General features: G+C 44.8%; 1 protein-coding gene across 1 annotated transcript in view; it reads right to left on the bottom strand.

Moving 5' to 3' along the window:
- The window catches only part of VCAN (versican), a 164,867-nt gene that overhangs the window by 5,785 nt on the left and 135,666 nt on the right, over window positions 1-23,416 (bottom strand). The window contains exons 10-12 of the mRNA XM_085632423.1: window positions 22,355-22,468; window positions 13,680-13,838; window positions 12,839-12,921 (exon numbers count right to left, since the gene is read on the bottom strand). Coding sequence (XP_085488549.1) covers window positions 12,839-12,921; window positions 13,680-13,838; window positions 22,355-22,468 — 356 coding nt within the window. The remainder of the gene's footprint in view (window positions 1-12,838; window positions 12,922-13,679; window positions 13,839-22,354; window positions 22,469-23,416) is intronic.

The following is a 23,416-nucleotide window of genomic DNA, read 5'->3' as shown; positions in this document are numbered from 1 at the left end:
CTCTGTCACTTTCTCTATCTCCAAGAGGGTAATACTGGATGGCACCATAAGGACTTCAGGAGGCAGAGATACCGGCAGAGAGAGAGAGTGTGATAGTGATGGAGAGAGATCAGAGAGGTAGGAGAGAGAAGGAGAGGGCCAAAGAATGAATGGATGGATGGATGAATGGACGGATTAATGGATGGATGGATTAATGGATGGATGGGTGGATGGATGGATTAATGGATGGATGGCTGGATGGAAGGATGAGTGGATGGATTGCTGGCAGGCAGTGGGGCTGGTCTGAACATTTATGCCACTGCTGCTTCCGAGTCTCAGTCCAGCCCAGTACAATGCTATGCTAAACTAGATACTCTGTATGCCCCAGGCCCGTGCTGGAGTGTACGTTTTCGAGAGAGGGCAACAGCAGGCTTTGCTGCCTCTGTAAATATATGATATTCAACACCACAAGCTACTGCCACTGAAGCATGGCATGACCATTGGTCTGTGAGTTCTAATTCTGCCACATCTTCCAGAGGTGGGCAAATAGAGTAACCTGAAATTCAGTGATAGCATCACCAGTGATTTACAGTGCTTAGAAACACACAAGTCCCACGCGAAGTTTTAAATAAAACTATTATTATTACAACTAGCATCGCTATTGTAATGCATGGCTTCCACAAGAAGCCTCTATTGTGTAGACCAGATCTGGTAAGTTACTGCTATGACATAGCAACAATTGATTAAAACGTGCTACCCATTGTTACCCCACTGTAAAAGCCTAACTGGCCCGGTGGCCACGTGGCCAGGCCTCCCGGAAAGCCTGTCAGCACAGCACTGCTTGTCTGCTTTGCCTGTAAGCAGGAAGCACAGTTGCAGGAGAGGAAAGAAAGGCAGGGAAGGTGGCGGGGGCTGGTGAAGGATGGCAGGTAAAGTATATTTTTCACATTTGGGCCAGGGAGGAGAGGCCATATTATGTATGGCTCCCGCCTCCCCTTCTTTGCCTAAGTGTAGCAGTCCTAAGCATGGGGACCATACGCAACATTAACCCCTTCAGTGCCCATGACGAGCTGGACTCGTCATGGGCTGCGGTGGCGCTGTGCCCATGACGAGTCCAGCTCGTCATGAACTCCGCCCGCTAATACAAAGCGCGGCACTGGGCGGGGAAAGGGGCGGGCATGCAAGGGGTTAAATTATAGATGGGTGACTGTGAGTTATGGGAATGTTTTTCACCTCATAGTTCTGAGTCACATCATAGACAAATCGAGCTTTGCTCTTGTTGTCTTACTTGATGTCACTCAGAACCCCTCCGTTAACAACATCCCCGTACCTGAGAGTTACCTAGCTATAATTCTATATATTATTCTTTCTTAAAGATATTTCCGATTTGTCACCCCATTCCTGGTTCCTTGCACTTTGCCCTCAGTTCTGTAAGATTGAACTTCATTAAACATCTGTTAGTATTTTTGTAGGGACCCAGGGAATGTGTTGTGTTTACAGCTGACGTCACAAGGCACCCGTGTCACTAGCCTGGCCAAATCTTTAAACATAGAGGACTGTGGGCTGAAAACGGCTGCCCCACCATGAAGTGGCCACAAATGACATGTCGGAAATGAGGAGGCTTCCATTATGCTCTGATAAAAGTACATGGGTGAGGGCCAATCTTTCCACTTGAAGCCGATACCACTAAGCACGCCAGCACATGCGCGCGTCTTCTTTTTGCAGAAACTTTTACAGTGCATCCTGCCTCTCTCTAAAACACGTCTTGAGCAGACCCTGCTGACGATTTGTGTCCCCAGGCCAAGCTTCTCAACAAAAGAAATCTCTGTAATATACAATTTTGAACAGACTCCAGTTAGCAAAGTATTGCCAGGCATGTGTGCTTCAGTAACGACGCGCCTGGCGCTGACGTGGGCGGAAATGTTTTATGAGAGGCGAGGGGTCGATTTAGAACACTTGTCAAAGAGTCTTTTCTTTGCCTCCTGCAGAGGTTGTAGCCAATTATCACTTCTGAATGTAGAACAAATAAGTCGGACGTCGGTTTATATACTGTGGCAGTGAGAACAAAACCACGCATACGCAGGTTTCACAGGCCTGACACACATATTCCCCTCCAAAGCTGCTTTGCCTTGTTGGGACCGCGCTGTGCCTAGAACCACTTGACAAAATGCTTACATGTGCTACGGTTAATAGGGCTGACACAAGGGAATGGCACCCGGGACCCGTCGCCAACGGTCCTGTGTATTTTGAGACCCTGTTCTCCAGTGGCGTATCGCAAAATGATGGGGCCCCCAGCAGAATTTGAAGAGAGGCCCTTTAGTCTCCTATATCACACAGATATTCATTGGTCTTGTGGGAAACGGGGCCCTCTGAAGACTTGGGGACCCATGAAGGGTCGGTTACCCCCTTCACTGCAGGGGTCTGCATTACACGCGGTGATGGCTCCTCCTCTAAAGCGGTGGAGCCTCTCCCCCCTGAGTTCAGAGGAAAAATAGAATGATAATAACGCAACATTAATAACGTTATGTTATTATCATTTTAATTTTTGTACGGAGCCGAGCCAGGTTAGGGTAAGGCGGGGCATGGCTGTCCTCACAGGGAGGAGTAGTGGTTGCTGCACCATAAGTGCGCATGACGGTTTGGCCAGCCGTCTTGGGCAGGCAAAACCGTCATGCACGCTTAGCAAGGCTGGGTGAAAAACATGCACAAGCTCTCACTCCCTGTCTGAGTTCCGAACCAGGGCGCTCAGACCAATCACAACACTGCTGTCTTACTGGTGACAACAGCGTCGTAGTTGGCTAGCAGAGTCTGGGGGCCCTTTGTGCTTCCTGCATCCACTAGACTACAGAAGAGGACGGAGGAGAGGCGGCGACTGGCAGGTAAGTGAGCTTTACTTTTCTTTATTTTTTAGTTTTTTGTAATCATCCCCCCCGCCCCAGCACTACATATCCCTAGTGACCGCTCCTGGTTACACCTCTGCTGCTCTCCTGTTACAAGATGTTTCTAAATAATGATACAGAAGGGATGACCTGTTCCTTCTTGATGCAGTTAACAAGGCATTACCACTGGGTGGTGCAAATACTGTGCCTTTATTTTTCACCAGAGTAAATGTCTTCTTAATTAGGAACTGCTCCTTTCATCTGAAACCAAAGACAGGCTTCTCAAAGGTTTTGGTTCCTGACCCCATAAAAGCTTCTGATAAACATTGCCTTTACCAATCAAAAAGTATTTAGTGTAAAAGTTCAAATGAGTGACCCAGGGAGATAGACATTGAGGATGGTTGAACATCTCGGGGACTTTTCAGCCTTTAGGTACCAGTTTACATGAAGTTTAGCACAGCAAACTTGTATCTATCTATATAAACCTCCCTATACCTACCTATACATTCTAAACTTCAGGATATTTTGGTACTTGATATTTAAGCCAGGATACTTTGGCCATACGATGTTTTGTAGTCAATGTTTTGGTGGAAAACCTTTACTTTATGTGCAATCACCTGGCTGTGACAAGTCGGCCATTTTTAGGCGGACTTATTTTTACCAATATATAAAACATACTCAGAATGGGCTCTGGGTCAGCCTTGCTCATAATGATATGGGATGTAGTCTATCTCGAGCGTATGCTCTTGGTTTTATGGCTTTCTTCCCAATCCCTATGTTTGTCCCACACGAGAGCAGTTGAGTCTCACTCTGTTCTGACTGGATGAGCAGTATCCCTCCTTTGCTGCCCTGGAGGCACTCCATTATTTCATTGGTTCCCACAATCCATTTGAGGGCCAGTGTTTTACTCAGCCTCTCCCCCACTCGAACCTCCTCTCTGCCCCCACCCACTCTCTGTATTTACTCGTCTTACCTCTCCCTGAAACTCCATGTCCTCCTCCCTGTGCTGCTTCATGTCCCACTACCTGGCTCACATTTTTGTATTTATTTATTTATTTTTACCAGAGCTTTCGAGCTACTTAGGGGCATATGTATCAAAGGATACATTTGCGATTCTCAAATAGCGATTTTTAGAGAATCGCTATTTGAGAATCGCAAAACACTATGTATGTAGGATTTGCAAATAATTTTGCGAATCCTACATACTCCTTAATTGCGAATCGCAAATTGCGATTCGCAATTAAGGAATACTTCCCTATTCATACCTATGGGCCTAGAGGCCCATAGGAATGAATAGGAAGACATTCTCAATTTGTGATTCTCAATTAGAGAATCACAAATTGAGAATGCAATTTCAAGGGTGCAAGGGTGTCTAATGGACACCCTGTTGCACCCCTGAAATGTGCATGTGTGCACATGTGCGAACATACATGCCCTAAGGGCATGTATGTGCGCCACATGGCACTTTGAAAAATGCATAAAAGTGCATTTTTCAAAGAAATCGTAAATTACCACCAACTTGAAGTTGGTGGTAATTTGCGATTTCTTACGGAGAAATCGCACAACTTGGGTGCTTTTTACATCGCATTTAAGGAATCGCAATTTGCGATTCCTTAAATGCTTTCGCAAATTAAGGAATCGCAAATTTTGCGATTCCCTTTTTCGGGAGGGCCATTTGGGATGATACATCCCAAAAGGCTTTTTCCCGTTCGCAAAAGTAATCTGAACTGCTTTCTTTCTTTGTTGTGCTGGTGTACCATTTCTTTTTTGCTTTTAGCTCACTGTTTTCCAATGGCCTTTTGTCATGTTAGAACGTTAAATTAGAAATGTTAAAATCTCCACTTGTGTGTCAATGTACAATGAGCATACCTGCATCAAGACATACACGCATGTATGCATCATGGCACATACAAATGCATCAGCAGGAATCTTGCAATGGGAAAGCACTTTCCAAGATGGCCACTAATGCTTTCCTACTCCCATGGCTAATTTGGCATGTAAATGCCCATGAAAAACCCATTGACAAAGCCAATGTTGTGACCATTTAGAGCCAAAATCCTAATGGCGTTGAAAATGCTTGTTAAATCCCAGCAAGTTACCTCATGTTTTGGGCAGTACCGGGCCTCTGCTATATGGAGCCGGCACAGTCATGCACGCATCAAAGCAACAGTTCATTAATGTAAGCGGGATGCATTTTGAATAGTGTAATTTGCTAACCACAAATAAACTAACATATTAAAAAGTTTAATGTTTCGTCGAACAGAAAAAAGTTACGTTATTCAGTTGGTTGATCTATGACAATCCTCGTATACGTTCTTATATTTGCTAATTTGTAATGTAAATTGAGAAGATTCATCAACATCCATCTAATTCAAACAAAAACAACCAAAAAACAAAATAATAAATAAAAAACGTGTATGTATGTCATGCCTTGAATTCACTCCTCATTCGTTTATTGTGTGAGCTGTAATGGCACAATTCGCCCACTGGGTGGTGCAGTTTAGCCATAACTGAGCCAAGAAACCAATGGCTCGAAGTTCTTAGAGCACATAATTTAACAGGGATCCACAAGACCAATAGAGACAAAGAAACAGCAATAACTAATTAGCACTTTCACGGCTTATTTTTACTGATTATGTCCTTATATTTATATCTGATAATATTCCGCACTAAAATGAAAGCCTTCTAGTGCAACTTTGACTTATAGAGCTGAACATTTGTATGTTTTCATCTTTGAATGCAAATTTAAAGGCGACTAAAGTCAGAAACAACAATGAAAATAATTTTTGGGACTGAAAAATTGGTAGAAACAAAACATCTATTGTTTATTTTACTGAATCCGGTACTAAATCTGCTACATTTAAAATGAAATGCTGTTTCTTTGTGAGGGAATTTCTTTGGTCAGTGTAAAATCAGTTCTAAAAAAACAACATTCTATTATAGCCCTTTAGAGCAGCTCTACCAGCCATTAAAGGCCACTCCAGTTCGGCTCGGGCCTTTGATGACAGGTAGAGCCCGCTTTGGAGGGCTCTAAAGCTCTAAAGGGCTCTAAAGCTATTATAACATTCTACCCCTAGAGGGCCTCACGAGCCTATGTGAGGCCTCTGTTCACAGCTGTTGCTGTGACCAAACATTGGAATGTTGAGGCTCTGGGCTTCTACCTGCCATTAGAAGCCCTCAGCACTCCATTGTATTCAATGGAGCTCTCAACAATACAGTGTTCTAATTTGTTTTAGAAACCTGTCTTTAATGGAAGAGTTTCTTTTCTTTCAAATTAGCTTCAATGGGGCACATAAAGCGGAGCTTCTATATCTTCTTAGTGCATATGCAGTTCGATTTAAGATTATGTTATCCAAAAACCTCGTGGGAGTCTTGCATGGTGAGGTACGTCATGCAGGCTAGCAGGTTCCCAAAATATGAATTTCTTTCGCCCATGGTAAACTTCTAAAAACTTGTTTTCAATATAAGTATGATTTATTGATTCCGGTGGGTTTATTAAAATGCTTTTTTAGGGCTTAAAGTGATGTAAAGTCTTTACATCTAATAGTAACCTTTTCAAATACAAAAGAAGAGATGTTGTAACAAGAGCAACCAAATGTCACCCACATGAATTTATATGAAACAAGCGTTTGCTACAAGGGAATCTACAGGGAATAGGGGGGTCTGACAGCAAAAAACAAGCAAATGCAAAGTAGACCCGAAAAAAAACAGGAAGAAAGCATGGCAAATGTCATTGGTGTGTGAATTCCGAAAGTTGTTTCTGTTCACAGTAACATTTTTGCCCATTTGGCAGAATTCTTCTTTGCGAAAATGCTCAACAAATCCTTTTGTGACACTGCTCTCCACAGCCACTGAAATGTGGGATGGGCTCCCCACTCTAATGAGATGCCTGCAGAGAGAATTCATAAGGTCCCACACATCGTTTCACTCGTCGCTGATGGCCCCCTGATTTGGAGTCTCACCTTCGCCCCTTGCTGGCTGATGACTGATTCTGTCAGATGTAAACATAATGCAGCTCTGTGCAGTGTGATCTTGTGCACGTCCAGGGAAATCTTAACCCTTCGAAAATAATACAGGTAGGTAACCCAATGTCTTCCACGTTTGGGATTGTCACCTGCAAATACTAGCAGTGCATTTTACTGAGTATTATGATCAGTTTCTCTATGCTATAGGTACATCAATATTATTTGACAATTCCCTATGGATATGACACAAGTTTTTTTAAAAATCAGCAATCACAGGATTAATTTACCTACAAAAATAGTCCAGTGAAAGGAGGCTGATTAAAAAACACGTTTGCCTTTTCCACAAACCGTGCATCCTGAAATTCTTGAAGTGGTGAGACCAGGACTCACACTAACTTCCGGGCTTTCTAGAAAACAGAGGTTGTTAAAAACCAAACCAACTAGATACAACTTTGTGAGAGAACCTTCTAATGTGTTTCCTAAAACTGATTTTCTGGCCTCCTACTAAGGAAACTTCAAATAGTACACTCGTGTCTGTCTTCAAGCAGACAGAACCTGCATTTCATGGTAAGGGCAAAAAAAGTCAATTTAAGAGATGAAATGGAACTTCTGAAGCAAGCCCTGGGCCTGATGAGGAGTCCGGCAGGCAGGGTTACTCCATCACCCCAAACTGCAATTCCCTCATAGTGCAGAGAGGACTACTGACCCTGGCCTGGATATAGCACATAAAAGGACAGCCTTGGTGTGACACCGCACTGTGTTTTCTGGGATCCCTAGTATGACTAGAGTATTTTTATCTGTGTCCGTGAATTTTGCTCTCCTGACGCCTCTTGTGCCATGAGGTAGTGCTTCTGCCACCAATCCCAGAAGATAAGAAGGCGCCTCACAGCTGTGGGCCCAATAAACCTGTGAGGCCATACTGCACCTCACCACTGTGAGCCTGATTGACTTGGAAGCCACCACTGCTTGAGGATCTGGGACCAGCGGTGCTCCCTTCATCCATCGAGTCAGCCGCAAAGAGAGGCTGCTGTGAAGATTAAAGGTGAGGGCTGCTCCGACTCACCATCCAACCTGCGGGAGCCAACACACAGGCATTGCAAGGCTTCCCAATAGCTGTAGCAAAAGGCCTGAAACACGCTCCAATCAAGGCTTGAAACGTTCTTCCCAAAGTAAATCAGGGGTAGCAATGAGTAACTTAGGCCTGATTACGACAAGCAGGAATTACGAGTGGGCAGGTATTTAACACATCTGATAATTATCGAATGCATTACAAACCTCAACATTTGTTACATTTCGCAGGTCAAACCCGCTCAAAAATAGCCGGGGGGAAAAGCATATGAAATTTACCATATCATTTGGATTTCAGTGCATTAAACACCAAAATCTGCACGTTATTCTCCACCAACTAATATTCGGTATTATTAATCACACCTGATAAATAACGCAACCCGTGGTATTGTTATTTTTCAGGTGCAATAAAGATCACCTAAAGTCGTAATAAGGGCCTGAGTGGAGCTCTAAGTTCCATGGGATTAGTGATAATGTGCACAGGGGTCTAAATCATACAGCTGCCACCACATACAGGGAAATGAAATGCCGAAGATTACCCTGGTGGGGGCGAACAGCCCTAAAATTCTTGCCAACTTTCGGCCTATTTCCTTACTGCCCACGTTCTCTAAGATCCTTGAGCGTCATGTCAACCTGCACCTTACTTCACACGTGGAATCCACTGGGTTTTTACATCCTTCCCAATCTGGCTTCCGCGCCCAATTTTCCACTGAGACCACTCTGCTGGGGGTCACTGAGAACCTTCGTTTACATCTCGATCACGGCCAGACTACGGCGCTTATTCTTCTGGATTTAAGCGCCGCTTTCGATACGGTCTCACATTCTATTCTGCTGAAAGTTTTGAGATCTCAAGCAGGGGTGTCGGGCTCGGCCCTCGACTGGCTGTCCTCGTTTTTAGACCATCGCACCTTTCAGGTGGTCTCGTCTGGTTCCTCTTCCTCGGTTCGCTCATCAGCTCACGGGGTCCCGCAGGGGTCCTCGTTGAGCCCACTGCTTTTTAACCTCTATGTGAAGCCCCTCGCTTCCATCGTTGAAGACTCTGGTCTCTCCTTATATTCATACGCTGATGATACCCAGATTATTTTCTCCCTCTCCTCTGCTGCTGCTAACTCTCCTTCCATTCTCAAACTTGGACTTGGGCGAGTCGCTGATTGGATGCAGACCAATCTCCTGAAATTAAACGGAGACAAAACTGAAGTGCTCATCCTAGGTAAGCAAAAACATCTCTGGGGTCCTTTACATTGGCCGGCTGAAATGGGTCCCGTACCTGTTCCAGTGACTCATGCCCGCAATCTCGGTTTTATAGTGGATGACTCTCTCTCCATGCGTCAGCAGGTGGTGACGGTAGCGGCCACCTGTTTTTCCATCTTAGGTTGGCTACGCAAAATCTTAGGGGTGCTCCCAGAGGGTTCCAGACGCCAGGTGGTCCAGGCCTTGGTCACCTCTCGCCTGGACTATGGCAATGTACTTTATCTTGGCATCACTCAGGAGCTGCAGCGAAAACTTCAGCTGGTACAGAACTCTGCAGCTCGCCTCCTCTGTAAGGTTCCGTGGAAATCTTCAATCTCCCCTTTTCTCAATGACCTTCATTGGCTTCGCATCACTCACCGAATCAAATTTAAGGCCCTCTGCTTTCTGCATAAAATCAAGCAAGGGTGCGCCCCTGGCTATCTCATGGCCCTTGCTCAACCTTATTCCCCCTCTCGCACTCTCAGATCGTCCACTCAGGGCAATTTTAGGACCCCTCGTTTCAAACTGGCCAGAATGGGCGGCTGTTCTTTTTCCTGTATTGCCCCCAAACTATGGAACTCTCTCCCGTCCACACTGAAATTGGAACCATCTCTCATCAAATTCCGCAAGGACTTAAAAACCTGGCTCTTCTCCGCACAACTTCATTGATGTTCTTCATGAATCTACTGGCGCCGGGAGACCCCTTGCGGGTAGCTGCGCGCCCTATAAATTCAACACCAAATACCAAATACCAAACAGCCATCTATCGACTTCCCATAAATTGAACAGTGCAGTATTTATTTCTGTTGAATGATTACAATTCTTGCTTTATCAAAGGACAAGCACTGGGCTAGACATTAAGTTATTGTATTGTTTGGTTGAATTCTGAGCTTTTACACACACACACACACACAAACACACACACACACATGCACATCACCTGCCTGAGAAGCCTGTGAGTGCTCAGTCTCCCTGCCCAGACCGTCAAGTGCTGTAAGGGGTGGGCTTGGCTCAGTTGCAAAGCCAAAGTAGGACGGACCCCAGGACTCTAGTGGCAAACGACATCCGCCACCGCAGCTGCGGCCCGTAACCCTGTCTGCTTTGTAGCCCCATGAATGGGGTTTTAAAAATCAGAGGTTGCGTCTTGGATAAATTGGTGCTGATATTAGTCAAGAGGACGCCTTATAATCCGTCCAAAGATTAAAAACACCTTTCCATGTCACAAGGAGGACAAAGGTCACAAAATCTGTATGAGTTTTGCGCCTTGGCAATGTGTGCCCTTTTATTCAGAGCCCAAATGCTTTGCGCCTCTGACTCATCCTCCCCACCAAGCTCCCCGATGTCAAATATCCTCTACAAATGACCTCTTGATTTTGTCACCCTCCAACATTTACCTGTACGATAGTGTGCATTGGTTGATTGCATCTTTGCACAACCCACTATGTAAACAAGGGATTTTTTAATGTACCACAACATTTTCTGTAATGTGTGCAGTGAAGAAGGATGTGCAGATCTTGTTTGTAAAATATAAGCACATATAGCACTTTTGACTGCCAGAAAAATCTTTACTTTACTTTTGAATGTTTAGGAACTCTTCATTATCTAGCGTGTCTTGGGAGCACATACCAGTCCATTATAAATGGTGTCTTGGCTGCCAGTTCAGAATCCTCACTTAATAAAGTGGCACTTACAACAGCATTCTCTGTCATCCAGATGTTAGGATCACATGCCAGCTGTTTGAGGGACACTGCTTCTGCAAAATGCCATCTTTCTTTACTGCCATATTTTTGTGGCATATACAGCACGACTAAGCAACTCGTAATGTAAAGCATCTGACTTCCTTCCAGGCACCACACCGCCTTTCAGCGCCATTCCCAGCTGTCTTCAACTCACTGCATCTTCAGATCTGCCTCTGCCCAGCATTGCTTGCTTGCTAAGGTTATGTACATTCCGACTCCATGAAATCTGAGGAAACCATTATGCCGCTTCCCCCGGCCTGACATGTTCTGCTGTCAGCCCGTCCCTAATATGGAACATGCTTGCTTCTGAACAGGCAGGAACGTCTTGAAGTTATCAGCTCAGCACTGGGGAAAGGCCCTGCTCCAGATGAAATCTTGGCTCCAAGTGTGTGCTGTTAACGAATGCACGGTGTACCAGGGCGTGCTCACAGCTGCATTGTTGTATATGATGAGGTCTCTGTGCATTACTTAGTGAAATTACGCAAAATATTACAATGTAATTTGCTTATGGAAAAGTGGCACCTGGCTGGGTCTAAACTGGGGGTCGCATGGTGAACAAAAGCAGAGTGGATTGAACCCAGATCTCTTGACGGGGCGGGGGGGGGGGTTGGGGGGGGTGAATGTTTCATTTGTTCCACATTCCGTACAACATTTGTGTGTCTTTTGCTTTCTTGCCCTAAGTGCGCTGGGTATGCCCAGATGTGGGTCCCAGGCTCACTGTGCCACTGGATTCAAGCTAGCCTGGCTGATGAGGGCTGATGCCCGGAAACCGGTCCCAGGATGTTTGATTCTGGTCCAGGAAGAACCTGGCTTGGCCGTTTGGACTGGACTGTCCCGATGAGCAGCAGGGTCAAGACATGATTTCGATATGGCCGAGTGTAAACTGGGGTGGAATGGTGAGCAAAAGAATGATGGATTTGACTCACATCTGTGACTGGTGGTGAATGTTTTGATTTGTTCCGCATTCCATCCATCATTTGTATATCTTATATACATTCCGATTCCATGAAATCTGAGGAAACCATTATGCTGCTTCCCCCGGCCTGACATGTTCTGCTGTCAGCCTGTGCCTAATATGGAACATGCTTGCTTCTGAACAGGCAGGAAAGTCTTGAAGCTATCAGCTCAGCACTGGGGAAAGGCCCTGCTCCAGATGAAATCTTGGCTCCAAGTGTGTGCTGTTGTTAACGCATGCACGGTGTACCAAGCCGTGCTCGCAGCTGGGCTGTTTTATATGATGAGGTCTCTGTGCATTACTTAGTGTAATTACGCAAACTGTTACAGTGTAATTTGTTTATGGAAAAGCGGCACCTGGGCTTGGAAGGACAAGAAGTGCCTCGCGCAGATTCAATGACCTCACAGCGGTATCTGTGTTGGCCCCGGCGACGTGTTCTAGCTGAGGCGGTTTATGGCGCATGACAAGCCACAAGCACTAACTAGCCTTGTCGAGCACTTTGGTCCATGTGAAGGAGCTCTGTTGTGAGGCTGACTTGTAGCCATGGAGTCCTTTTGCACACAGGACGGGAGGTACACACTGTACTTAGGGACAACATATCCTGATTTTGTGTGACGCTCTGGCAAAGCAAGACGCATAAACAACTTAAGGACCTGCACCTGTGCAATTACTGCTGTGGTTATAGGTCCAGAATTATTAAAAGAACATCAAACAGAGCTACAATAAAAAAAAGTGTGCAGATCACTGCTATACTGTTGAAACGCCAACCTATGGGGACCACTGTGCCCTAACAAGCCGAAAATCACAGGATATCTGCACCCCTCTCTGAAATTGTCTGAATCTAATGCAACATGCATACATACATACATATATACATACAAGCGCCTTTCCCTTTTACCGCCCCACACCAGCAGGAATGAAGGACAACAGTTTCACCTCAATTCAGAGACCAGATTCCTGAATTCGTGATTGTACATTTCCCCCCAGCTCTGCAGTGAGGTGCACCGTCTATTGGCGTCTTACCATGATGCTGCCATCGGTCCAGCGGAAGTCCTGTTCAAACATCTTGTCATTCAAGCCAATCCACTGGTAATCATGGCCCAGCCCTGTGGGATAAGAGCCGAGGAGGCAGGTTTGACAATTTGACCATAAAAGGGAGCAGCATCATCATAGGAAAACACAGGCTTTTTGAAGAATGAATCACACTCATAGCCCCAGAGTTGCTTTTGGCATTTTACACTTTTATAGAATTCTACCCAGGGACGCAATTATTGTCCTCTTCGAGATCTCTCGTCACCGCATTCCTCTTTTCAGGCTCACAAAATTAGTAACCTGTTGAAGAAATGCTTGCTAAAGTGAACCCCACTCTATCAGTACAGCAACACTGCTAGGGGCATTTAAGGGCATCAGGGCAGCTGAACATGTTTGCAAATAAAGCAGTGATATCATTAATTAAACTCCTCTTTATTCATATCATTTTTTAATCTAACTGAAAGGAAGGTACGATGTTTTGTTTTAATTTTTTTAACTGAGGTTTGATGCTAACAACTAGTTCTCGGGCAAATATTCAGAAAAACACGATAGGAACAAATCCCCCTCTGTCTCAATTTCAAAATCATTATTTCCCATCTGTTTGTTTTTATATTGTAGAACATCATTTCAACTTGGCATTCACAACAGATAGGAACAGATCTGAGGCTTCTACTGAGGGTCATGTGCGAATACCTGGCCTGATGTATGACTAGTGCAGAAAGATTGAGTCAGGCCAGGTACAGTCTGTCTGACCATAATATCCCAGTTCAATATTACGTTGTTGCTGTCGACTCATTCATGAGCTACAAACAAACCGAAAAAGTGCACGTACGGTTGACAAAGAGCTGCTCTTCCTGAGACAGGATGCTGGTCAGGTGCGCGCCCTGCACGCGACACTCTCTCTCCGCGGCCTCCCAGGTACGCCGATGCGCGAAGTACTTGTAGCACTGGCCCTGGAACTTGTGCCAGCCGTAGTCACAGGTCTCCGTGTCTGCAAGGCAAAGGGTCACACTCAGAACGAGGGTAGCAGAACAGGAATCACCTTTGCTTCTACATCTCTTTTCACATAGAATACAGAGCCTTGTTAATCAAGAAAGTTATTGTTTTGAACCTTTTACTCTCCAAAAGATGCTGGGTCAAAAAATGTATAATTCCATGATCCCATCTGCTACCGCAGCAACGAAAGACGAAGAACTGTGACATCAAGGAAAAGCCAGTCCTGTTCGGGCTTTTAGTAGTTGCTCCTTTTTATATATGTCAGTCAGCAGTGATCTTACTTTCTTACCGATGTATATATGAAGTATTTGAGAATTCATTTTTAATGTTTCACAATGACAACCATTCTTGAGATTGTGGCAGATTAATAATGACCTCTAAAGTTCCCAGAATGCAAGTTCAAATCTGAGCTAGTGTCCAACTGTCCCTCTCTGTCTTTCTTTCTCTTTTGCTTTTATCTCTTCCCCTTTCTCTTCACTTTTTACTCTATCATTCTTCCTCTTTCCCCTTCTTTCTTACTTTTATGTCTTTGTCTCCTCTCTCCTTATCTCTGCCTGTCATCATGTCTAGCTCTCCTTTAGTCTGCCTGCAGTAGCGGTTTGCATTGCGCGTGCTGCTGGGCGGTGGTGCGGGGGTAGGGTAGGGGGTAGCAAACACAGACTTACGACGAACGAAGGAACGTAATAATTGCTTTCATCTGTTCCGTCGTATGTTCGTGTTTGCTACCCACCCCACCCTGGCCCTACCCCGCCCCACCGCCCCGCAGCACGCCCTATGTGAGCCGCTGTTGTCTGCCTGTCTGTCTCCCTCCATCTATCTGTCGTTCTTTCTCTCTGCTTTTCTCTCTGACTCTCACACACTGTTTTCTCTCCTCTCTCACTGATATTCTCTTATTCTTTCTTTTTCTATGTCGTTTGTCTTACTTCATCTTGCCGAATTTCATGACATACTGCTTCAGCCCCAACAAACCATGACTCTAACCATGGAAACTAGCAACTGGAATGACCAAGAAGGAAAATGCTGATCACTGTTCAGCTGACAGGTGCAGAGCTCCACTGCTACCTCCAGGGAGACTCTGGCCTGCCAAAGAAAAGAGAAAGAACCTTTCTGAAGGAGCACAGCTTTCTCGACCAAGATTCAGCAGGGAGATGAAAAGTCTGCAGAGAATAAGTGCTGTTTAAGACGTGGCAACGTGCAGGCTAGATGACAAGACGCAGGGACGCAGAAAAGGGTCTTGAGCTGAGGGCTTAGTTCCTGATTCACTTGGGGAATGTTTGAGCTGTGCACATTATATTTTCTTTCTATTCCTTGGCACTGATAAAGCGTTTTTGTCAATTAGAAACCAGCTTTATTGAGCTGTGTTTATGTTAGCAGAGCTAGGCAGCACATTGATATTACAGGGCCTCACGTTGCTTGCACTGACATCCATTATAAAGCTGCTGAAGAAAACGTGTTGCTTTACATTTTTCATGGGTGTGTTTTCATGTTCACATTTCTAGCTGTTTTTTCCCTCTTGCGTACACTTAATAAAATAGATTCCATGGAAGTAACATTTCTAAAGTATTTTATGTCATGTTGCATAATTTCTCCAATGTTAAAGTCATGTATGTTTGTACAGCTCAATGATGACAAATTTCACCATGTTGAGGGTGTGGGATTTCCAATTCTACTTTCACTTTCAACAAAGAGTGCAACAGAAATACCAATAGGTGGTGATGTTATGTACAGCAGTGTACATTTCTTTGCCTCAAGAGCTGCATCATCGTGCTTGTGTAAAGATGTGCATGGAAAGTCCCAGCGATTTGTAAATGTATGTGATGGACTAAATCTAAGTAATGGAAAGTTTTATTGTTATGCATTTTTATGCACGTTCATGCATGTGAGTGGGCGAAGCACGCAGACTGACTTCAGTAAACCATGGGCGATCATATTTGCGGAGAAGGGAAGCAAAAATAATAAATGGAAGAGGTAAGAGTTGACGCAATGGGGTTTAGATGTTGCAAACTAAAGGACTTGGAATGCAGCAAAGCAGAATGGGACATGTGGCGAACCCGCATGCATATGAGTACCCAGATATCCACCCTATACAGCAGGAGGGCTGCTTCAGGGGATCAGCTGGCTCTTCGGCTGAACCGCAGAGCCCCCCTCCCCCCACTCAGCGCCTCACGGGTGAGTAGTCGCACTTTATAAGAAAATGGATTGATTGATTGAGCTGAAACTGGAGCCTGCCATCAGAACACTGCACTTTTATACTTTGAGCATGAGATGGTTTAAGATGTGAAAGCCTTTTCCAGATGTCTGTGTCCACGCGCTTATTATGACAAGGTAATGCAGGGATTCAAGTAACACCCCTGCCAATTCAGGCTGCAGCCATAGGCCTAATGGCCCCTCAAGAATAAACACACGGAGCAGGTCTGAGTGAACGGCAGATCACATTCCACTTGGAAAATCTACAGTTTACCGTTATAGGCAAACAATTTCAAGAAGAATTACTCCACAGGGAGAAACGCAATACGTCACTTACTGTAGCAGCGCCAGGTAACCACTTCCGCACATTTCTCTGCCACTTGCTTAACACAAAGAGCCTGATTCACAACTTTTACTGCCCCGAAATTGTACTTAATTGTTTCAAAATGTAATTACCTTTCTCAATCCCACTCATCTGATTTGCAGACAGAGGCTAAGTGGAGTTTTATTATTGTAGATTACACTTAGGTCAGCAGAAATGCACTAGCATGGCACCTCTTATGCCATTGCATTTATGAGCACTGTGCAGGAAATAGGCAGCATAGGTGGAGAGTGTCATGCTCGGTGCATGGAGCATTTCGAATCTTGAATTTTTGTGGGCAGTCACAAGTATTTTTCACTGCCTTTTCCACCAGCCGCGGCCCGTGCAGGTAAGAGCGGTGGGGCCGGTTGGGGGGGGGGGGATTTCAACAGATGACAACGAGGAGAAATTACCTATTTATTTAATTTTTCCACGTGGTCGTCTGTCAAATCCTCCCCCAAACCCGGCCCACCGTTCATACCTGCACGGGCCGCCGCTGTTTTCCAGCTGTTGATTGTTTATGAAGGTACTTCAAAAAAGGTGGATAAAACGTTGTTTCCAAAGTGGGAATGGGCGAGAATAGGTGTGTAAAGTAAGTGGCTTCTCCACAAGGAAATGTATTTTGCATTGTGATTACAAAACATTAAAAAGGATATATGTGCTAAGGCATAGTTCCATGTCAATTAGAAAGGGGGCTTGCCTGCTTAGTAGACAGTCCATCAAAGTAAACATATAGGAGTAATTCTGAAAGCATCTGCTGCCATAGAGTTCCAAAAGCACTACTGGGACATTTGTGAACTGCACAAAAGTTCAAATCTATGGCAAACATAGAAGGAAACTTGCACAAGTATTAGTGTGACACTTTTACATGGCGTTGTGGTGTATTCTCATATAGTGTGAGCCAGCAAAGAGAAAGGAAAGGCAAATACAGCATGTATGCTAGAGGGTGTAGCTAAAAACAAACAGACAGCTGGAAAGCATAGCAAAACTGCCAAGCTAACATGTCTCGTCTTTTGGAATTTGCCAATGCAGTTTGCTGACGTTGAGCGGCATCGGTAAAAAGAAAAATGCACTGGCAAAAAAGAGTAAAAAGGTGCAATGTGGAGACCACCTTTGCTGATGCAGGTGCCTTTTTCTTTGTTTTTATTTAGTGATCCAACATCAAAAAGGACCACGGCGTGATGGGGCCATGAAGGAATAGGTGGGTCGAGTGCATGCGGAGAGGAGGGGAACACAGCATACAAGAGAGAGCCACACCGGGGCAGGGATGCGTGCACGAGTGAGAGAGCAAAACAAAGCACAGAGGCGGAGGTGAGTTTCAGGGAAGAAGCATACGAGAGCAAGAAAGAGAGCAGCACACAAGGAAGAGAGAGAGAACCATGGAGTGCGGATGTGCATTTGAGGGAGATAGCTGTAAAATACATCCACCTTAATGGAATGCTTAACCTAAAAGAAAAAAAAGGATGCTAAAGAGGCTGTGCTCCAGGAGAGGGACAAACACCAGGAGAGTAAAGCAGGGCATTGAATAAGAAGCAAGCAAACGAGAGGTACAATGAAGCCAACCAACGTCAAGCAATAGGCAGGTGGGAAGCTCATTTTAAGTTCACAATAGGTCTTTCCCACCCAGACCACTTTAGCTCTCTGGTACGACAGACCTAAAAATGGAGGCAACATTCAGAGGGCCAGGCCCTCCTCTGGCTCAATGCTTTGAAATGACTCCTGACCAGCCTGCCTGATTCTCTAGAGCATGGGAGGGATTTAACAGACAGGGCGAGTAAGAAGTGTGAACATTAGCAATGCCGCACGAATGATGACAAGCTTAGAAAATATCAGTTTTCCTCACGATGTTTCTCCACAATGAAGACCCCCTTTGTGCTGCCCAAGCAAGCGAACACAGAAGAGGAACATTACTAGAGTGTGCGAACAGAATCAAATGTCATGACCAAGCACCGGGTGTTTCAAAATGAGAAGCATCTGAGAAGGACCACACATTGGTGAGAAAAGCCATTTCCCGCGTCTATTCTGTCCTTTTCCAGAGGGAGGTTCGTGTTACCCTGCTCAGCCAGACCGCTGGTATCAATGCTTTCCAATGGGAAATACAGAGGGTCATCTGAGGCCACACTGATCAAAAGCAGCCGGGAGGAGACCGCATTGGAAATCATGTGTGTCGCCCAATGAGCAGAGCATCTGTTTTCTGCATTCGACCTACCACTCGTCTGGATGAGTAAAGTCTTGGAAACAATCGCCCTGGTGCTGGGCCCACAAACCCTGTGAGCCCAGCTGCATGAGTGAAAGCAGCACCAGTACACACAGGGGCTAGGAATACACAAGGAATACACTGACTGACGAGGGAAACCTGGAGGGGAGCAGCATTTGCCTTGGGGCTCGGTGCTGATAAGCGGGGTTATATGGTTGAACATGCCTTTCAAGGCTACACTATGCATCATTATGAGAGGTTGTGTAGTTTGATGGGCCACACTCTCAGGCACAGATTAGGGTCAGGTCCCCAACAGAAAGGTATCTGGGACTTCTGAAAGCAACGTGCTAGCAATGGGAGACGGTGCGCTGTACAAATGCATGGCATAGCACATGAATAGTTTCCGAACTGAGGTGAGCACATATGTTCACATGTGTACACTCAAGTAGATACAAAGAGAGAGATAGCCCGAGTCATATGGGGCAGATGACGATGGGTTACCTGTTGAATTTTTTTTATCAATAAGCAGTATCTAGGCTGAATATTATCGCACATTCACAAAGGTGAAGCTAAACGATGTGGGGGGGGGGAGGGGGGTGACTGCATGAGACAGAATCTAAGGGCTTATTGGACGAGTGTCAAAAACAGGTTTTGGAGCCAGTGCACGTTTTACAAGACAAGGTGAAATGACATGACGGAATTCAGGCCGCGTAACACGAACCAAGAAGCCCCTCTCTACACCCCAAGCCTCTCCCAGGCACCGCAGTGTTTGGTCTCCTTGGTTACATTAAACTCATGTGAATCAAGGCAAACGCTCCCAAGTCCAGTCTCCTGCCAGACAACCGTGTCTGTATGTCTAATCTAGTTTTATTTACTTTGGCAGAGTCCAAGAATTGGCTCACGATGGTCCCTCCAGGTCACAAGCCCTACCAGCACTTGAAAGCCCGGGGACGTTGGATTTCAACCACAGAAACTTTTAAGGCTCTTTCTGACTGACAGGCCAGGAAACACTCCTGTTAACTCCTTCCAATGCATTTCCTTTAAGCCCTCTTTGCCATCCAGAAACACAGGATGATGTTTCTGCTGTATGCAGATGGCTAGTAATTGTAGACTGTCCTGACACACAAGACGTTTCCAGCCTGTCTACCTGTGTGCACCTCTTTATTCGTTTTCTTATCATACAAGGCAGCAGCTGAAAACCTCGGACCCCTCCAAGAGCAGAATTAACATTCCATGTATTGTATCGATAATTCTTTCACATTAGGGCGGTCATTCTAACTCAAGTGAAATCTGTTGTGGTATGGGGGCAGGATTTCGACAGATGACGACAAGGGAAAATTAATTGTTTTTTGAATTTCCCCTTGTGGTCGACTGTGGAATTCTCCCCCCAACCCGGCCCCACCGCTCTTACCTGCATGGGCCACTCCTGGAATACCCACCAGGTAAATACAGATACCACTGGGTGCGTGATGTATTGGATGAAAAATTACCACATTGCTCCATCAGCTTGATGGGTAACAGAGTAAAGCTCATGTCCCCATGCCCCTGTTTTGAGGTCCAAAAACTCAGAATGTGTTTAGTTTGCTGCTCTATATGCACTTTTCCCCTGTCAAAAATTGTGCTACGAACTCCTGCATAGTGTACAATTATTGTACCGATTTTAATCCTGGTTTGAGTGCAAACACCCAGATTTGAGGGATCCTAGAATGAGGGACTCAAATGGATGTCTGATCCATATGCCCTCAAGAAACAACAGCCTAGAATTCTGTGAGGTAAAGTGGTCTATAGTACTTTACGAAAACCTCAATTAAAATTTTAAAAAACTAAGAAAAATGGTATGCTCCTTTTTTCTTTAATCTACTACCTCCTTCTACTCACTTGTAACACTAAATTTGAGCCGGTGGTTTCCAGAGCTCGGAACTGGCATTTAATTGTCAACACTGGCTCTCATGACAGTCTGCCATATGGTGGCGCTGCTTGTCTAATTTAGAGAAAAGCACAACAACAGTTGTTGATTAGTGCAATATACATTAAAAAAGACTAATACCTACCACCCAAGCCCCTCTTATAGATGTGAGGGCCTGGAATAGTCTGAATTTTCACACTTATATGAGTGTGATGATTAGTAGTTGTGCTTTAGTCACTGGTAGCACTGGCAGGGGGCAAAGGGTGGTTGAAGCTACAGTGGCCTCTTGACGCAGACCCGGCACTATTTGTTTCAGAAATTAAGCACTGGTCACACTCCCACTCCAAGTTCAACACTATGGGAAAATATCCTAATCCTAATTTTTTGATACTTCAATATGAAAACCCTATTAATGTACATTTGCTCCGACTTGTACTTGATAAACATCACTCAAGTGTGAAAGCCTTTCCAACAACACCAAGAAAAAAGTAACACACAAAAACAATGAAAAAAACGGGTGAACATTCCTAATGCTTGGAACATCAGTCATTAGTCTGGATACGGTCTTCCTCAAATTGCGTCACAAAACCTTTGATCGAGTTGATAACTATCCTGCTTGAAACTTGAAATGTCTGAATGCAGATTGGATTCTAAAAAAATATAGCAGAAACTGATATTAAAAGGGCCACAGTTGGGAGTGGAAAGACGGTCGGATCTTGTGCTTACTGAATCTTCAACAAGCATAAAGCAGATCCCCTCAATACCTCTGGAAGCCCCATCTAGACACCTTTCCGACTATGGAGCATCCCTTTAACCACAGGGCCCAAATAATTGTACAGCTGCCTCCCTCTACGTCATTCTGTTCTGTCATTTAACTTTACAAAGTCACTTTTTAGCCATCAAAGCTATGTCCCCTGCCTAAAAAGCTTATCTGTAAGTAGGGTCTCTGCACCCTACCTATAGAGGAAATGTGATCTCGGAGAAATTAAATCCTCCAATTTAATTTCTCTGAGATCACATTTCCTTACAAGAAAAATGCATGAAAAAATCATTAATGGCCTTATTTAGAGATTATTTGATGGGATACGCAGTCTGAAACATGGTGGATATTCTGTCCACTGTATTACACTTTTTCCGGCTCATGGCACTTGTAATATGGCTGATGGGATAACAGCAAGGTTTTGACAATATATACCATCTGCTAAACTCTAAATAAGACCAATGGCTATCCGTAGTGACCCAAAATGCACTTTTAGTGACCCCTAGGGACACCTAGGACATCTTCTCTCTGCTTTTTTTACCGAAAAGAACGCCAATGTTACTACCCTGGCACTCCACCTTGGTAGCGCCACAAGCCAGTAAGGTAGAACGTGTCATGATGCGTTCTAAATGATACCACATCATTTAAAGTCTATTTCATGCTGTGCCAGCAAGAGCAGGTGCATATCACACACAATGTCTTACTTGCAAGAGCATTATTAAATAAATGACCCGAATCAATAGACAAGTAACAGCAGTTAAAGATGGGGTCTGATGCTCAAAGCACTGGGATCCTTCCAGAGATGCAGCTGAAAGTGGACGGCTGAGGATTATTCCCCTCTCCCGCCTGACTTGTCATTTGCAAAGGAATTCATAAATGCTTTGTGACCATTTCTGACAGTCACAAACCCTGTGATGATTGATGAATTAGCTGCTGCCCAGAATGCAACATATATACAGTTGTAAATCAATGGTCAAACATTATAAAATGCATGGACATTAATGCAAACAGAACAACAGTACCAAAATTAGAGCATGGAAAGACATGGAAATGAGAAATGGTAAATTATAAGATGAAAGAAAACAATGGGCTTGCCTTACCTTGCTCACATAAAACCCCTACATAGCTTGGTAGACACACACATGAAAATCCATTGATCCCGTCAATACACGTGGCTCCATTCTGGCAGGGACTGGACTGACATTCATCAATATCTGCACCCAAATGGTAGATGACTTTACAGTGTGTACGTTTAAAACAGACAGTTTAGTTGTACACGGCATACATTTTACAATGTACATAATTTAAGAGCAAAATGAGAGTTACAAAAAATCAAAGATTCAATTCTGCGCCCATTGTTTCCTCCCTTCATTCTGATAAAGGCACCATAGCAGTGACCCGAGGATTACTATAATGCCCTCATGGTGAGGGTCTCTCTTTTCATTCAAAGGACTGTAGGTCTTCCCAGCCCTTTCCCTTGTAAAGTCTTACTTGCCCTTTTCGCCTTCAACTGGCTTAAAACAGCTTCATCTTTTGCCAAAGTACATTTGGTTGTAATTGTTATTATTGGTCCACCTTAGACCTACTCAAATATTTGAGTGTAAGGGGACAGCAGATACATGTGGCCTGCTGTCTTTGGTGTTTCTTTAAAGAACCTTTGGATGGTGTCTGCCACTGGGGAAACAGATACTACGATAGCTCTGGAGATTGAAGGTGCGATGAAAATGCCCTCACTGACAAAAATGCACTATAATAAGTAAAAGTAATAGATGAACTGACATGAGAAAGTCATGCTCACATTTCAACAAGGCAGGAGAGAAAACAAACACTTAGGGCAATATCACGAGTCTGGTGGTTCGAGGACCACCACGCTTCTGGTGGCGTGGTAGTGGTGGATCTAGCCACTGCCGCACTGGCGGTCAGACCGCCCATTTACGACCTGGCCTAGGTGTGGTGGTCAGAGGCTGCAATATGCTTGGCGGGACCTCCACAGTCCTGCCAAGCTTATTATGAGTTTCCTCTCCACCAGGATTTTCATGCAGGTTCCACAGCCATGAAAAGCCTAGCGAAGAGGAAACAAAGGGGTCCCTATAGGGCCCCTGTGCCTCCGACATATGTGGATGCACACAGGGGGGCATAACATGTGCCCCCCCCCCTGTGTG

The sequence above is a fragment of the Triturus cristatus genome, chromosome 2_1 (genome assembly GCF_964204655.1).
Source record: "Triturus cristatus chromosome 2_1, aTriCri1.1, whole genome shotgun sequence".
Lineage (NCBI taxonomy): Eukaryota > Metazoa > Chordata > Amphibia > Caudata > Salamandridae > Triturus > Triturus cristatus.
This window is presented reverse-complemented; position numbering and strand designations above follow the sequence as displayed.